The sequence below is a fragment of the Anopheles darlingi genome, chromosome 3, assembly GCF_943734745.1.
Source record: "Anopheles darlingi chromosome 3, idAnoDarlMG_H_01, whole genome shotgun sequence".
NCBI classification, from domain to species: domain Eukaryota; kingdom Metazoa; phylum Arthropoda; class Insecta; order Diptera; family Culicidae; genus Anopheles; species Anopheles darlingi.
Window position 1 is genome coordinate 7,238,967 of NC_064875.1, and position 15,000 is coordinate 7,253,966.

At 46.8% G+C, this 15,000-nt stretch overlaps 1 protein-coding gene across 12 annotated transcripts in view; it reads right to left on the bottom strand.

Annotated features, from left to right (window-relative positions):
• The window catches only part of LOC125953939 (pneumococcal serine-rich repeat protein), a 298,585-nt gene that overhangs the window by 17,051 nt on the left and 266,534 nt on the right, over window positions 1-15,000 (bottom strand). For 6 of the 12 annotated variants that reach the window (XM_049683813.1, XM_049683811.1, XM_049683805.1 and 3 more), the window contains 2 exons: window positions 10,695-10,865; window positions 4,254-4,439 (listed from right to left, as the gene is read on the bottom strand). In XM_049683813.1, the coding sequence (XP_049539770.1) occupies window positions 4,254-4,439; window positions 10,695-10,865 (357 nt within the window). Of the gene's footprint in view, window positions 1-4,253; window positions 4,440-7,077; window positions 8,683-8,720; window positions 8,838-10,694; window positions 10,866-15,000 lie in introns of those variants that run through there. The other 6 variants (XM_049683812.1, XM_049683810.1, XM_049683809.1 and 3 more) reach the window with 2 other exon arrangements.

Consider the following 15,000-nt stretch of genomic DNA (forward strand, 5'->3'; position numbering starts at 1 on the left):
GAAATGTAAATTTGCTTTAAAAGCATCCGCAGAACAGACCAGGGGATCGTGAAATGTATTGGTATGATGGATATTAAAAGAGACAGAGGAGAGAGAAAGAGAGAAAGAGCAAGAAAGAGAAAGAGAGAGATGTGAAGGAGGAGAGAATAAAAACCGAAAAATTGATAGACAAATAGAGGGAGAAGATGAAGTGATCAAGAGAAACAGAACAGGACTAAGAGAGAGAGAGATGGATAGAATATAGAAGAGAAAAGGGGTTTGGTGTTCCACAGTCATGGACAGAGGAAACAGACGGTGTAAGGACAAGTCCGTGTTGTTTGGGCGGAAGGTGTAAGTGTGTGAATATAACGAAGACAAATTGCTCATCCTCAGAACTGATTCTAAAAATATCGAAATAGTTGCACTAGAGGGGGAAACGAGAACTGCTTCTAGATTGTACAGAACATAACGTTCTAAGTAAGGGGCCACTAGTCCGTGGAAAAGCTGAACCGTTCTATGCGATCCACTTTATGGTGTTTGCTGAATGTTAATTTTCTGACGGAGAATCTAATAACGTATAGTACTAGACGTCTACGAACACAGGATAATGAATGGAATTTCATTGTTTCAAAAACTAAAATCCAGACAAAATGTGGTGAATTTATTAAGGGTATCAAGAGGATTTAAACTTACGATTTTTGGATAGAAATAGAGTTAAAAAAACGGGTGCATACACTACAGCGAACATAAGTAAAGGTAACATCTCTACGGTATCATTTAGGGTTGCATGATGAAAAATCTACAGTTGGTCCCAACATCTCTTTGTTCATATCGGCATGTAGGATTAACATTAACTTTGCCGCACGTTATTCGTCAGCATATTAGAACCATTGCGCTCGCGTTTTCACTAATCTATGTGACGCTAAGTAGTATTAGATAGGTTGATACAGTCACGCAATAACACTTTGAAATTAGCAAAACAATACATCATATCGCAAGCGAATTTACACGGTCAGTATGTCCAGCCATTCCAACTCGCATTCGTAAGTAACTCTGGATCCTTTCTCGGCGTGCATGAGTTTTTGCTTTTCTTTTACCGTTGGAACAATAATCCGATCCGATTCTACGAGAATATTTTGCCCTATCTATGGTCGGTAAAAGTCGGTTCCCATTTGTGCTTACAAACGAATCGATTCGTACTAGCCAGTATAGAGTGGAACTAGAGAATAAATCTTGCATTGCTAATCGTTTTCTTCGAACCGTTTGGTGACAACGCCCCTTCAAACGCTTCCAGATCGATTAATAGGTAATCAATCATGAATATGGTAATTATTAAACGGTGACGAGTGGCGAGGTCCACCTCAGTAGAACTAGACCCCGGACCCCGTAACGTCCTGATTTATGGATGGAGATTTCCATAATTAATTGGGTTTACCTGAAGGCATTGCTTATTGCACACACACACACACACACGCGAATACAAAAAACGAAACATGAAGTGGGCCAGCTGCAAACGGCAACTGTATTGTGTTTGAAGTTAGATTTAACACAATAGAAACAATGCGCAGTCGTACCAGGCAGATGGAGCCCATTTTTATGGTAATCGATGTTGATTGAGCAGCATTTCATTGTCTCAATATGTGATTAAGCAATACAAACAAATATCTGTTTGAATGACAATGTCTTTATCGTCCAACAGTAACCAAGCACAACAATACTTGTATGAAAGCAACAAAACCATTCTATTGACGATCGGTGGACCGATTGCCAATTATTTATGAGCGGAAATTGTAAACTTTGCATTAATGATGGAGGCGCATCGTGAAACGCTGCCCGAAATGGAGACGCATGGTATTTCACGAAAACGAAACACATGATGCCGATGAATTTCGTGCGGTACTCGTGTGGCGAGAGGGACGCGAGAACTCATTTAACAGGGATTTCAAGAGACCACTTCATTGGCCTGGAAGCCGGGGCCTGCCCTGGTGTTTGTGTCTCGCTGTTGCTGTTTGTTTCGATCCGCACGACAGCCCGAACACAAATCGGGTTGACAGCAATCGTATGCTTAATCGTAGCTCGGACGGGTGCAATGTGTGCAATCGATTGCAGGTCATATGGCACCATCCATGAGCACCAGTGCACATTTCATGGCTGACTAGGCAAACAAATGCCGCTCGTCATTTATCAGCGTCACAGCATCGGTGTGCGGATACGAGTGGAGCTGCATCGGCCTCGATCGGGTGTGGGTATCGTTGGTGGCATACATTTGTCATGTTTGTTTGTATGCGAAATGAAAATCAGATTATGTTTCGTGCTGTACTTTCGCTCCATTTCACTAATCGGTACGTTACTGGGCCTGGCACCATATGGTACCGGTTAGTGCGCCCGTATTCGTTGGGTTCGTGCCAAACGGATTGCCGTGACCGAGACGACACACACACACACTAGTGCGAGTCTTTTTGCCGAAAAAATAAATGCGTCTGAGTGATTCCATTTTGTTCATTTTTTTAACGTTCAGTGTACGTGCAATGGCATTAAAAACATTAAAGGCAAGGTTGAAGTGGCGTTTGTTCACGCTGAGGACGTTGACGTTTTGTTCCTTCTATACTGACTAGTCTATACAGTTTTAAATTTTATACTTCATATAGTTTACGCGCAGCAGTTTGGTTTTCGTTTACTGATTTTTGTTTGCTCTCGTAATAATAGCGTAATTGAGGAGTGCTGATCGACAATTTAATTTAAGAAGGCAAACGAAATGTTTACGATCGTGCGCTGAAGCGTAGTAGAGGAAAATGCAGACACAGACAAAACGTGAAATCTGAATTTTGGAACGAGAGGAAATGAATAACCATTACATCATTTCATCGCATCGAAAAACTAAAATATAAAACAGCATATGGAGTCGATTTGTAAAATGAAAAAAAGAAACTTTAAATTAAACACACGTCTCATTATGATCGAGAGCATACGTTATGAGGTGACTGTGTGGAAACATAAACGAAAACATACGTTGAAGAACGCTAAACAATAAAAAAAAAATATGTACAGCGATTGTCGATCGAGAAACGATGCGTATATCGTTACGAGAGTGCATGGGCGCATCCGAAGAAACGGACGCGCGTGTGTTTTGCAATTTTGGATCAAGAAGAAATAGAAACGCTCTACGATGCAGGGGTTAGAATTGTTCGAATACATTCCATTCGCTCAACAATCTTATCTATTTACAGTTATGAAACGGCAGGCAGGCGTTCTAAACAATTAGCAATTGAGCGGCGTTGAGCTTGTCGGTAGGTCGGATAGATACGATACGAGTAGTAACACGTTTCACATTTGGTATTAGTGGTACGTCAATTCAGCTCACAATTATGCTCACATAGTTTGAAGCGGCCCGATGATCAAACATTCGCTCGAACGCCAGTACGATTGCCAATTGAAAGTAGTATACTTTTGCAAAACACAGCCAGCGACCGAATAGAGACACGCATTTCGTAAACCATTTGGTTTTGCTTTTGTTTGAAACAGAGAAGCTTCGCTTACAGACTATACATCATTCGAACTAATTTCATATATGCAATTAATCAGCTTGCTAGTATAGTAATTTTTTTGGTTTTTTTTGTTTGTTTTGTAAACGTTATCTATTGGCTTAACGCTCGTGTGGACGAAAGGACGTTTCGATCAACTGGCACATAGAAGAGTAAGTGAGCGAACGAACGTAGAAACGTATACGTATATAGAAAAACAAACGGTTTGTAAAACAATTAAAGTGGGTGCGATAGAATACAATTACAGATAGAAAGAGCGAGAGACAGACAGACAGACAGACAGACAGAGAGAGAGAGAGAGAAAGAGTGAGAGAGAATATGTATAAATATCTATACGGGAGGAAGAAGGAACGGAAACACTTGATGGGGATTGGGATGGACAGGGGTTGTGTTGAGGTGGTGGGGGTGGTGGTGGTAGTGGTGGAATACATTCGGGGGGAGGTGGATTAAGTTAGTTTAGGTTTGCATATCAAACACTATCACAGTGAGGTAAACGTTCCAAATAGAAAAAGGAAGCAAGGAACATAGGGAGCGGGAGATAGGGACGGGGGGATGGGAGGATGGTTGTTTTAATAAATATTCGTTCTAGGAGGAAATTCGGGGGGAACGAAGGTGCGAATGGTAAGGTGGGTGGGTTCCCCCGTCCGACGGTTGGGAAAGGGGAACCCGATTCGAAAAGAGGCTAGTCTAATATGTGTGTGATCTCGTCTATGGAACACCGGGAACACTTACCTCGAGCCGATCGGAGCGTGGAATTTTCTGCTGAGTCGAGACTACGGCCTGCTGGACGACCGGTCCCAGCTGCGAGACGCTGGACGGATCCGACACGGGACCAAGCAGGGTCGGTACCAGGTGGCCAGGTTGAAAGTAGGGACTGTATGTGCTCGTTGGCATGCCGGCCAGGTAAGGGTTGGTTGCCTGTGTCAGTTTTGGCGAAAGTTTTGGTTTTTGGCCGATGCGACGATGTTTATTTTTATTTTTTGGTTTTTTTACGAGGATTAGAAGGGAGCGAAATTCAGGGGGAAGAGGAGCACAGGAAGAGGGTTTTTAGAAGGCAAGGTGGTAAGGAAGTGAGAGAGAGAGAAAGAGAGAGAGAGAAAGAGAGAACGAGAATAAGAGACAAATAAAAAATTAAAGCATTTTTAGTGTGCATGAACGCCCTTTTTAAAGGGGTGTGAAGAGGGGGGCGAGGGGGGTAAGGCTGTTCGGAGCTGGAGACACACAGACACAGAGCATGTGTTCTGCAATGCGGAGCTGCTGCTGCTGAGCGGAGCAGAAGTTAACCGTGGAACGCAACCATCAATGCACTTAGCCTTGTAAAGCGTGTGTATCTAGGCTGGAAGGGGGTGGAAGGGGGTGGAAGGGCTGGAGACGCAGAGCAAATGGATAGATCGGAGTGGAGCACAACACACGCTCGGCACAAGTAATTATGTGTGTATCTGTGTACGTGTGTATGTGTTGGTGTGCGAGCTGCAGTGCTGCTTACATGAAAAGCTGGCACGAGCTGGAGTAGAGCATACGAGGGACTATTGCACTTTAAGCAAAGGAAATCATGCAACACAGACGCGCACACACACACACACGCACGCACACGCATGGTCAACTATTTCACATTAGCTATGTAGTGTCTAAAGAATCGAAAAATGTTGGCTGTCGTCCCTCTGCGCCGCTGTGACACTCGCAGATCTTTCTATTTTCTCTTCGTCTCTAATGATTTTTGAAATTGGAAGCAGCTGACACAGCAAATAAAGATGATGTTGTTTTTTTTCGGTGGTGTGTTAGCCTAGTGGTGGTATTGGGGGGTGGGTGGGGGAATGAGGGTATGATAAATACTATGGATGATAAATATTAGGCGGAAGAACCAGCAGAAAAGCGGAACTGATCGGCGTGGCACAGGCCACGCATCTCACTAAAACAATGAATAGCAACAAACACGCACACACACACACACGCACACGCAACGGGGCCTCGTGGAACGTGGAACGCAGAGAGCAGCATCAGAAGCACCCCAACCAAGCCCGGCTGGAATTTGGTGTTTGTTTCGATCCTATGAAGCTCGGCGAGCGAACCAAGCCGTACTACCGGGACACGCTGCTGTCACCACACGTTTGGTGTTGCACTATTCCTTAATTTCTAAATACATCATGCATAAGTAAACGTTTCATGTGGCTCCTGGTCCCAGAGCATTTGTTCCCTTTTCAGGGTTTGGAGTTGTTTTTAGTATGGAAACAATGAAAGCTACAAGCCACTTTGCAGGAGTTCAAGATATGGTTTACACAATCCAACAAACTAAGCACTCCAAAAAATATGATGAAAAGAGATGGATAGATAGAGCGAGAGAGGGAAATATAGGAAGAAAGAGAAAGAGAGAGAGAGAGAGACTGACGGATAGAGTAGAGGAGAGCAGATAGTGAAGAAGAGTGTGGAGTATATAAAAGAAGAAAAAAAAATACACGCATACAATCACACGGAATCGCGAAGGTCAGGACCAAGCGCTGCACGTCTGCGCGGGGTGTCTGAACGGGTTACAGGCCACAGTTGAGCAGCGTAGCTTGAAGGATCGGTATATGGCGGATCAAAGGCACACAGCACTAAGCACTACAACTGATGAGACATTCGCTGGTGAGCGTGTAAATGGCAAACGACGGGGGAAGTAAACGGTACACCCTTAACATACTACTTGGTAACCCCTAAAGAAGGGTACCGGGTACAACACAAGTTCGCTGCTACACCTTCTGCGTCTTCTTCTAGCAACGAACGTTACTTCGTTGCGCTACGACGATGGAGACGATCTACTCTAAGCATCCAAGAGTGTTATTTATGTGTTTTAATGCTTCTGTTTCTTGCTTTCACAACGTAGGATATGGTACCAGGCAGAGCAACACTGAATGAGGTAACTAGCTCGAAACAAACAATATTCTTTGTAATATTAAAAATGTAAGTCAAGTCAAAAAGCGAAAGAAATTACTTCAAACGTTTTGTTCAAAGTGTATAAAAGAAACGAAGAAAGTAAGAAAAGGACAAGACAAGGTACAAGGCTTTTTGAAAAAAAACGAAAACCGAAAACGAAAGTAAGCGAAGATGTTTACCATTCCATAAATGAAAACTCCAAAATAGAAATCTTAACTCCTTCTCCATACTAGTGGCTCCTCTACATACGGTTGACTATCACAAAACGATCAAAAACAGAATAAAAAAAAAAACGGTACAGAGAAGGGCTCGGAATGTGGTAGAAAAAGTGGAGAATAAATTGGTAGCGCAACAGTGGGAAATGAAGAGGAAAACGAACGTGAAAAAAGAAAACAAACTCGTAAAAACCAGTTAGCGAAGGCATAGTAGACATGGTGGTGGTTTCAGGTAGTTTTTGTTAACTCTGGCGGGCGAGTGCTGCGAGCTCCGGGAAAGGACCGCAAAAGGTTTTTGTGGGGGGCGGGGGGCGGGGGCGCGGAGTTGCCGATGAGGGGTTGCTCATGAACCCCCCCTCTCCCCTTCCTCCAACCCCTTTCGTACTCTTAGAGCGGGCGAGATTAATGGAAACACTGGTATTGGTAATTACTTTGCAGGTGGTGGTAGTGCTGTTGTTATTGTTGCTGCAGTGGTTACTGTTGTTATTGTTGCTGGGAGCGCCGCTATGCCCGTTGACGGTGGTAGTGGTAGTGGTGCAGCTGCTGCCGTTGGGGATGTTGGTGTTACCGGGTGCGTTACCGTTAGTACCGTTACAGTGAGTGGCGTTCGCGGGACCATTGGCCCCATTGTGGTGCGTCGCGATGGCGGCACTGGGGCTATGGCTCACGACGTACGTGGTGTACGGTGGTGGCGGTGCCGTACCCCAGGCCAAGGTAAAACCGAGGGCGGCAGCCGCCGCCGGCGGTACTGCCGTCGCTACCGTCGTCGCCACCGTTCCCCCATTCTGTTTTTCCCCCAATTTTTGCATAATCGAGGCACAACAGTTGGAGGGACAAGGGACGAGGAGGAGAAACGAGCGAGCATTAGATGAAGAGAGAGAGAGAGAGAGAGAAAGAGAAGGAGAGATAAGGTGAGTGATGAGGATACAGAACGGTGAGGCCGTCGAGGAAGAGATAGAATGAGAAAGAGAGAGAGAGAGAGAGAGAAAGAAAGAGAGAAAAAATAAGATTGAAAGGTAATTCGAGGGTGGACCGTTAGATGATGCGGCGTCTGTTAATTGGTTTTAATCGGTTAGCTAGAATGGATTGACTTTAATTTTGTTGTTGGAAGAACCACTACAGTGTTTGGAAGAGGCGCTAGATCACTGTTAAAAAAGGGAAGTCTGTTAGAGAATGAACAGAAATCATGTTAACATGAGGAGTTGTATAAGGGGAGGAAAGGCCCTCGAGTGGAAGTGTAGGAGTATCGCGTTTGAAGAAGAAGAAGAAGAAGAGGAGGAAATCTGCAGCAGCCCGCAAGGGAAGAACTTAAGACAACTATGATTGGGAAGTAGAGAACTAAAGACTAAGAGCAGTAGCAAGCACGCCATTAGCTGCGGCGCATCGTGCAATTAGCAGAACCATCCCGTTGTTGTCGTTGCCGAACAGAGCGAGAGACAGAGAAAGTGAGTGTGAGAGAGAGAGAGAGAAAGACACAGAGGGAGGTTGTTGGCGTAGCGCACAAGCCTTGCGGTGATGAAGTTCCGATCTTCAGCAGTAGAGATAGCGTAATTGGAGCGGGGAAGGAAATAATTGTTATCCACGTTATTCGCGTGGAAAGTTGTTTGAGTTCCGGGTTCCCGTGGGGGGCAAGCAGCAGTTAGCAGGAAGCGAGGAAGTGTCATCCTTCAACCAATCGCAGTGTTCTCCTGCTGCTGCTGCTGCGCTGCTGTGTGGTTTGCTAGCTGTAGCGTACGCACTCAAGTCCCTAAACGCCTCGTTCAAATACCAAGCACCATTCGGAGGAGTTGAAGTGAGTTCCAAAAGCCAAGAACCGGCACACCGATCCTGTTTGTTTGGTTGTCGATCTACCGTAAGCATGTATCTGCCACCGAGCAGCGGCGCTGATTTGCGGCGGGAAGGAGGGGAGGAGCAAATGCTTCGAATACAGCGCTTCGCACTACCATGACCTCAAGTTGGCTCAAAGGAGACAAGCATATTACGTGCCAGTACATATGGGCCGGAAAAGCGGAGCAGTAGGTAGGAGCTCAGGGGAGGTCGCCAGGACGTGCGCATCGTTGTTGGAATGTCTTACCCATGATCATCCACGTGTTACTCCATTTTGGGGGCAGGATAAAATTTTAATTTGGACCAGAGGTCCTCCCGCTAAGGGGAGAGCCTCCGTTGCAGGTCACAACACAGTGAGTCCTCTAGGCTACGGGTACCATTTTGAGACGTGACAAGTGGACCCCGGGGCATTGGAAATCCTTTAAAAAACCATAATTGGAAAAGACAGAAAAATATGGAATGTGAAAATAGACGGCAACTACGCAACTAGACGCTGCTGAACTCCCGGATGACTCTTGAATTTTTGGAAAACCACGAGGTGCTTGTAGTAATGGCACTCGTGTTCATTTTGTTCCCTGGTTTTGTGTCTTCTCTCATCTAGTTTTGGACATAAAGCTCTTCAAAATCCTGGCTACAGCGAACCAATGAAGTACGTCGACACTCGAGCTAATGGTGTCACCACTCGGCAGTCACTAAATGCCGGAATTCGCGGTAGTATGTAGTCTGAGTCGCGGCACGATGTTTAAAGCCCGGGGGTTTTGATCCATTTTGCGAGGTTACGACAAATTGAACAGAACATTAATGAAGAGTCTTCTCTTTTAAAAAGGATTCACCGAGTTGGTCCACAGTGGATAATGGCAGAAAATTTGAGTTTTCACTTCAGGAGCGAGGAGCTTTTTGAAGTCGAGGTGCAGTATTGGGATCCAAAAAGGTGCCAGGTGTAAACCGTCATTGCCTTCGAACGCGATGCTGTCAGTTGTATGTTTGTCGCACAGAAGATTGTACTTCAGTCTTGCGCAAAATACAACAGACCTAAATTAGCAATAGAACGCTCTGAATAGTGTTACTGGATATGGATTTAAACAACGAATTTTTAGTGGAAAGGTAAAGGAAAGAATCGACCGTTGGATAAGAGAAAGAATGCAGTGCAAGGACAATATTTCAATGGACTCCTTTACGATTTGGTTACCATAACCAAATTTCCTTGCCATAGTTCTTAGCATGATTTTCGTGTACTGGCACCTTAAGGAAGCTGTAGTATTATTATTTTTATCTTCATCGCAACACACACAGACACACACACACACACACCCACACACTCGAGGTTAGTCATTCGACAAACGCACTCACACACACGCACACACACAAACTGAATTAGTTGGCTTAGCAAATAACTGGGAGAGGAACATCACTTCGTAACGCGAATCCGCCGAAAGGTTCGTGATCGTAGCCGATTGATTTGCGGTGACTTTGGCATGTTCACAATATTCCGCGGATCGTTATTAGCGTGCGATCGTTTAAGACTTCACTAAACGATCGAATGGAAATGAACACGGTGTTGCAAATTTGTTGCTGCTGGTATGCTGTTGTTGTCGATGCTGCTGCTGATGATGCTGCTCTGCTCCACGTCACACGACAGTTGTCACGATTGCGTGGCGTGTGGTTGTGGTAGTGGTGAGATTGAGCGGCCGACGGACAACCCAAAATCAAATCATAATGCTTAAGGAGAAGGCATGGAAGCGCGCAACATAAAGTGAAATGATTTGCCAAGATGCCAATTGGTGAAAATGGGCGAGAAAATGGGGGGGGGACGAGGGATCAGCGATTTCGAGTATCGTTTCTTGAGGGCGTTGGCGAAGAAGGGCGAAGGATGGAGTGGCAGTGGATAATGATGAAGGATAATGATTCGTCAGAGACAGACAGAGAGAGAGACAGACAGAGACAGACAGACAGTGGGAGAGAGATCGGGAGGTCCAAAAAACAGATGGTCTATGGAATGGACCGCGAGATGGAAATCCGAACAACGCGATCGCTCGCGGCGTAACAGGTTGCTGGAGGTGGCCAGGCCACGGTCAGCCCTTGGTCTTGGTACCGCTTGGCGACGCGCACCGTTCCTCCGCGTCGAAGATGGCCACGCGATTCACACGGATCGGCCGGATTGGAGCGCACTGGACTGGACTGGGCTGGACTGGACTGGACTGGACTGGACTGGAGGACTTACCACTGCTGGCACTTGGCCGGGTAGAACCGGCTGGCCGGGCGAAATTCCCATCTGTTGCATCAGGGCGTTCTTCAAGGCGAGATGGTTTCTACCGTTGATCAGCAGCTGATCCTTCAGGTGCTGGGGAGGATGAAAGTATTTACACGGTGGTTTCTCACGATTGCAACGACCCTGTGGAGGGAGAGGGAAAAGAGAAAACGGAGAAAAAACAGGATTAGTTTCACATGGAACACATACTATCAACGACAGACAATGTCGTTCGAGTCCGAGTCCGAGTGGTGCATGTTTGTTCGGTGGGAAATTAATTTGCTGCATCTAATTGACAAACACGCCGTGGCATTATGTTATCGCTCTCTCATACGCTCTCTCTCTCCTTCACTCTCATGCGCTCTCTCTCCTTTTCTCTTGGGGGCTGGCATTTAATTTAGCGACGCTGTTTCCCTTCTAAAGGGATACTCCCTTGGAAGCAAATTCCTCTGGACGAGACTGAGGCTTTCCTAGGTTCAACGGCAGGCACAGGACAGGCAGACAGGTAGAGAAGACAGAGGATGCACCACCACCACCGACGCATGACTCCCTCGGTATTAGTAATGTACACTGCACTGACTCTTCGCTCTGAAGCCCTTTCGCAATAATGCAGCAACAGAGAGCACAATGTTGCGATTGGGATGTGAGCTTTCCCCCGGAATGAGCACAACATGTGCATTGCACACAACCAGCGGGTAACGGTGTATGTGTCTAACCGGGGGGAAAGGGTTGAAAGGTTATTCATCCAACAAAGCCCCGTCCCGGTTTGGTATCGTTTTCGATGTTTACGTTCGAGGTCCTGTGCGCTGTTCCGGTCCAGGTTGCTGTTTTGCTAGGAAGCTAACAAGCCGTTCGGAGCCGGTGGTTGCGTCCGGTCAGCCATTTGCCGGGGCGGAAGGGCTCAGTATTAGGCAGTATTGCAAAATGGAGGATTTGTAGAATTAAATGTTCTCCCCTTTAATTGAATGTGACGCCATTAATTGAAACCTTGTTTCTGCTGGTCGAACTTAACTAAAGCAGAGCAGAGCAGAGAGAGAGAGAGAGAGAAGGAGAGTAGAGGGTGCAGACCAAGAGGTGATACGTACAGAAGGTACAGGCACATGACCCCCTTCCGGTGTGCCAGTTTGTGAGTTCGTTTGTTCGAAAAATGATAAGACTCGAAGGGAATCCGCTATCAACTTTTCAAGTTAAGCCGATTTGACGGCTCAAGAGACGCAACACACACACACATACACATACACACACACACACACACACACACACACACACACACACACACACATACTGATAACATTTCACGGGCACAATCTGTGCTAATGTGAAGGCCAATGTTGGCCGGTGCTGCCGTAAAGCGTTGGCACATGAAAGGAGGGGTTTATACCGAGACCACTTCACTCTCCATTTACGATCGAACCCGGAGGAAGGGGAGGGTGGGGGTCGCTACGGTTATCAAACGAGGTCAAACCCGAGGAGTGTTTTATGCGACTCCATCGTTATGCATCGCTGTTTTTATAATTCATTTATCTCTCTCTACAACAACAACCCGGCAACCCGGCAACCAGCACCTCGGCACAAAACGGTCATCAACTGGTCATCAACTGGCCCCCGAGGTTTATCGCGTTTGAGGTCGGCTCCGTCCAGGCCAGTGAGGCCTGACCTGCCCCCCACTCCCCGCCCCTTTGGCCCTCTATTTTACGATAAGCCAATCGAGAATCGCGGTGACAAAAGATGATCCGCTAAGAGGTTATGCGTGTCACCGACGGAATGACATGCGCCACCCACCACCACCACCACCACCATTTCGAATGTTGAAGTACCCCCTCCCACGATTCCGGATTTTATGATTATCCTTTTCATCTGTAATACTGCCAAAAAGGAAGGATGGGGGAGGGAGATGCTTTAGAGACTTATCCGGATGAGAAAACCCGAAAATGGAATAAAAAGTGAAAGCCACAGATCGGCATTAACAATTGCCACTGCTGTTGTTGGTGCTGCTGTTGGTGCTGCTGTTGGAGTGCGAGAAAGAACTCGAAGTTGACTCGTAAAAGAAGAACGGAACTCACACACGCACACGCACACAATTACTCATTTTAACGCCGTCGGAGTGAAAGCTCTTAATTAAATTAAATTTACGACTCGACGAGAGGGCGGCCGAAGGGAAAGTTTTGTCACTTTGTCAATGCAATAGCAAAGGGGGGAGGGAGGGATGAGAGAACACCGGGCGCCGACGATGGATGATGTCATGTACGGTGCGTCGCGTCACGGAGTACGACACCTCCTGCTCCTCCTCCTTCTGGCTTTTACCTGTCGCGAAAAACCTCGTAAACGGTAAACACATCTTTCATCTCTTCTGCATTAAATTATTACTTTCCATCCGAGCTCATTGTTCTCGCCAGCATTCTGTTAGGGGATGGGGGAGAGTGAGAAGGCGGAGAAGGAGGAGCATTCCAACCGCTGTCGCTGTCGCTGTTTCGCCTTTTTAACAACTTCACTACCACGCCACGCAGCATCGGATTGGCCGGATGGATGGCCTGAAATGCCGCCAGCTCGCACACACACACACGCGCACACGTTTGATTGTGCGGATGCCTTCCGCATGTCACTACCTCCCTCTTAGCACCCCTCGGAATTTCTAAATCACTCTCGCGCCGCAACCGCTGGCAAAAGCTGGCTAATGGAAAAGTGAAATAAAAGCAAAACATATCGCGCGTGGTGAGTCCGCGACGATAATGGTGATGGAAAATCCCAAACTCCCCGAGCCCGGTGGTCACCCGGCATGCTGGGCGAATGCAACGCCAGCCCGAAACACCCGGTGGAGAAGAAGGAAAGGGAGGGGAGAGGATGAAAATGAAAACAATATTCATTATCATTATGATTACGATCAACATCAGTCTCAGGCGCTGATGACTCGGTCTGTGCGTGTGTGTGTGTGTTGGCGTTTATCATCAGCCCGGCATTGAGGCTGGGACCGTCGTGGGACCGCGAGCCGACCGTGACGACCGGTCTCACACCGACGGAACCAAAAAGGAGGAATTCGCGTTTGTTTAGAGCATAAAAAAATGTGCGAGCTACAAAGTACCATGCGCCTCCACCTCGCTGGAGAGCGCTCTCTCTCTCTCTCTCTCTCTCTCTCTCTCTCTCTCTCTCGCTGTGCTGATGGATTGGGTGCCAGTAATGGCCGCACCGGGCGTGGAAAGGAAAAACGAAAGTATGACGAACACTCCCTCCACGACGCGATCCAATGCACGATGATGATGATGATGATGATGTTGAGACCGAATGTTGTCACCGTCTGAACCGAGAGAGATGGTACAGGCGTGCACAGCATGTTGGTACAGCGCAGAGGAGCATAAATTTGAAAGCTTGTGTACCGTAAATTAGCATCGAGAGGTCGACGTCGACAACGATGACGACGAGCGGTTGGCTGTGTAATGGTGAACGGGAGAGCTGCATAACAGGATCGCTGCATGATAGCAGCATGACATCCGTGTGTCAGATCGCCATTACGTCTCGCATCATCACACCGAAGAGTGCCGGAGAGAAACCGGTTTGTAGTTTGATGGAATAAGATGTAACGGATTCTCTTTCGTTTGTTAAATTTCTGTCCGGACACAAACACAAATACAACCATATACTCAATTTCACTCGATTCTCTTAGTAATGGTTGTCCAGAGGGAGACTATGTGGAAGCTCAAATAGTTTTACAGGAGTAATTTATGTTTAATGAACAACCAGCAGAGAGCTAAGCTCTTGATAGCTTGCAGCTGCTGTAAAACATTTCCCACTAATTAAACCAGTGGCCGAGTGTGTGTGAGAGAGTATGGGGGCTCGAGTAGGATCGTCGTAAATCTGTGTAGTTTGGTGGGATGTAAACATAGGGGAGTGTACTGCACCCCCAATCCCTCTCTGGGCCATTAACAGGATGTAAATGAAATGACCATCGTTATTAATTTCAAAATACCCTCGGCACCCCCTCCCTGCGGCATGAGGCGTGGGGGAAACAAATTGGCATCAACCCAGCGTGCATTGTCGCGTATTGTCTCACGCGGTGGTGGTCACACCAACTGGTCCGGACCGTCCCATCCCCCCAACCCCTCTAATAGGTTCAAGTTATGAATTTGAATAAAAACGCCATTAGTTCATCGTCCCATGCAGCACCCCCAAATTCGGACCTGGAGGGCGTTGTGCGATGATTAGGTTTTTCAGTGACCGGTCCCTCGCTCGCGCCACCCCGCTGGATGAATTTTGGGCGGTGGTTGGCAAAAACAAGGGATGAAAG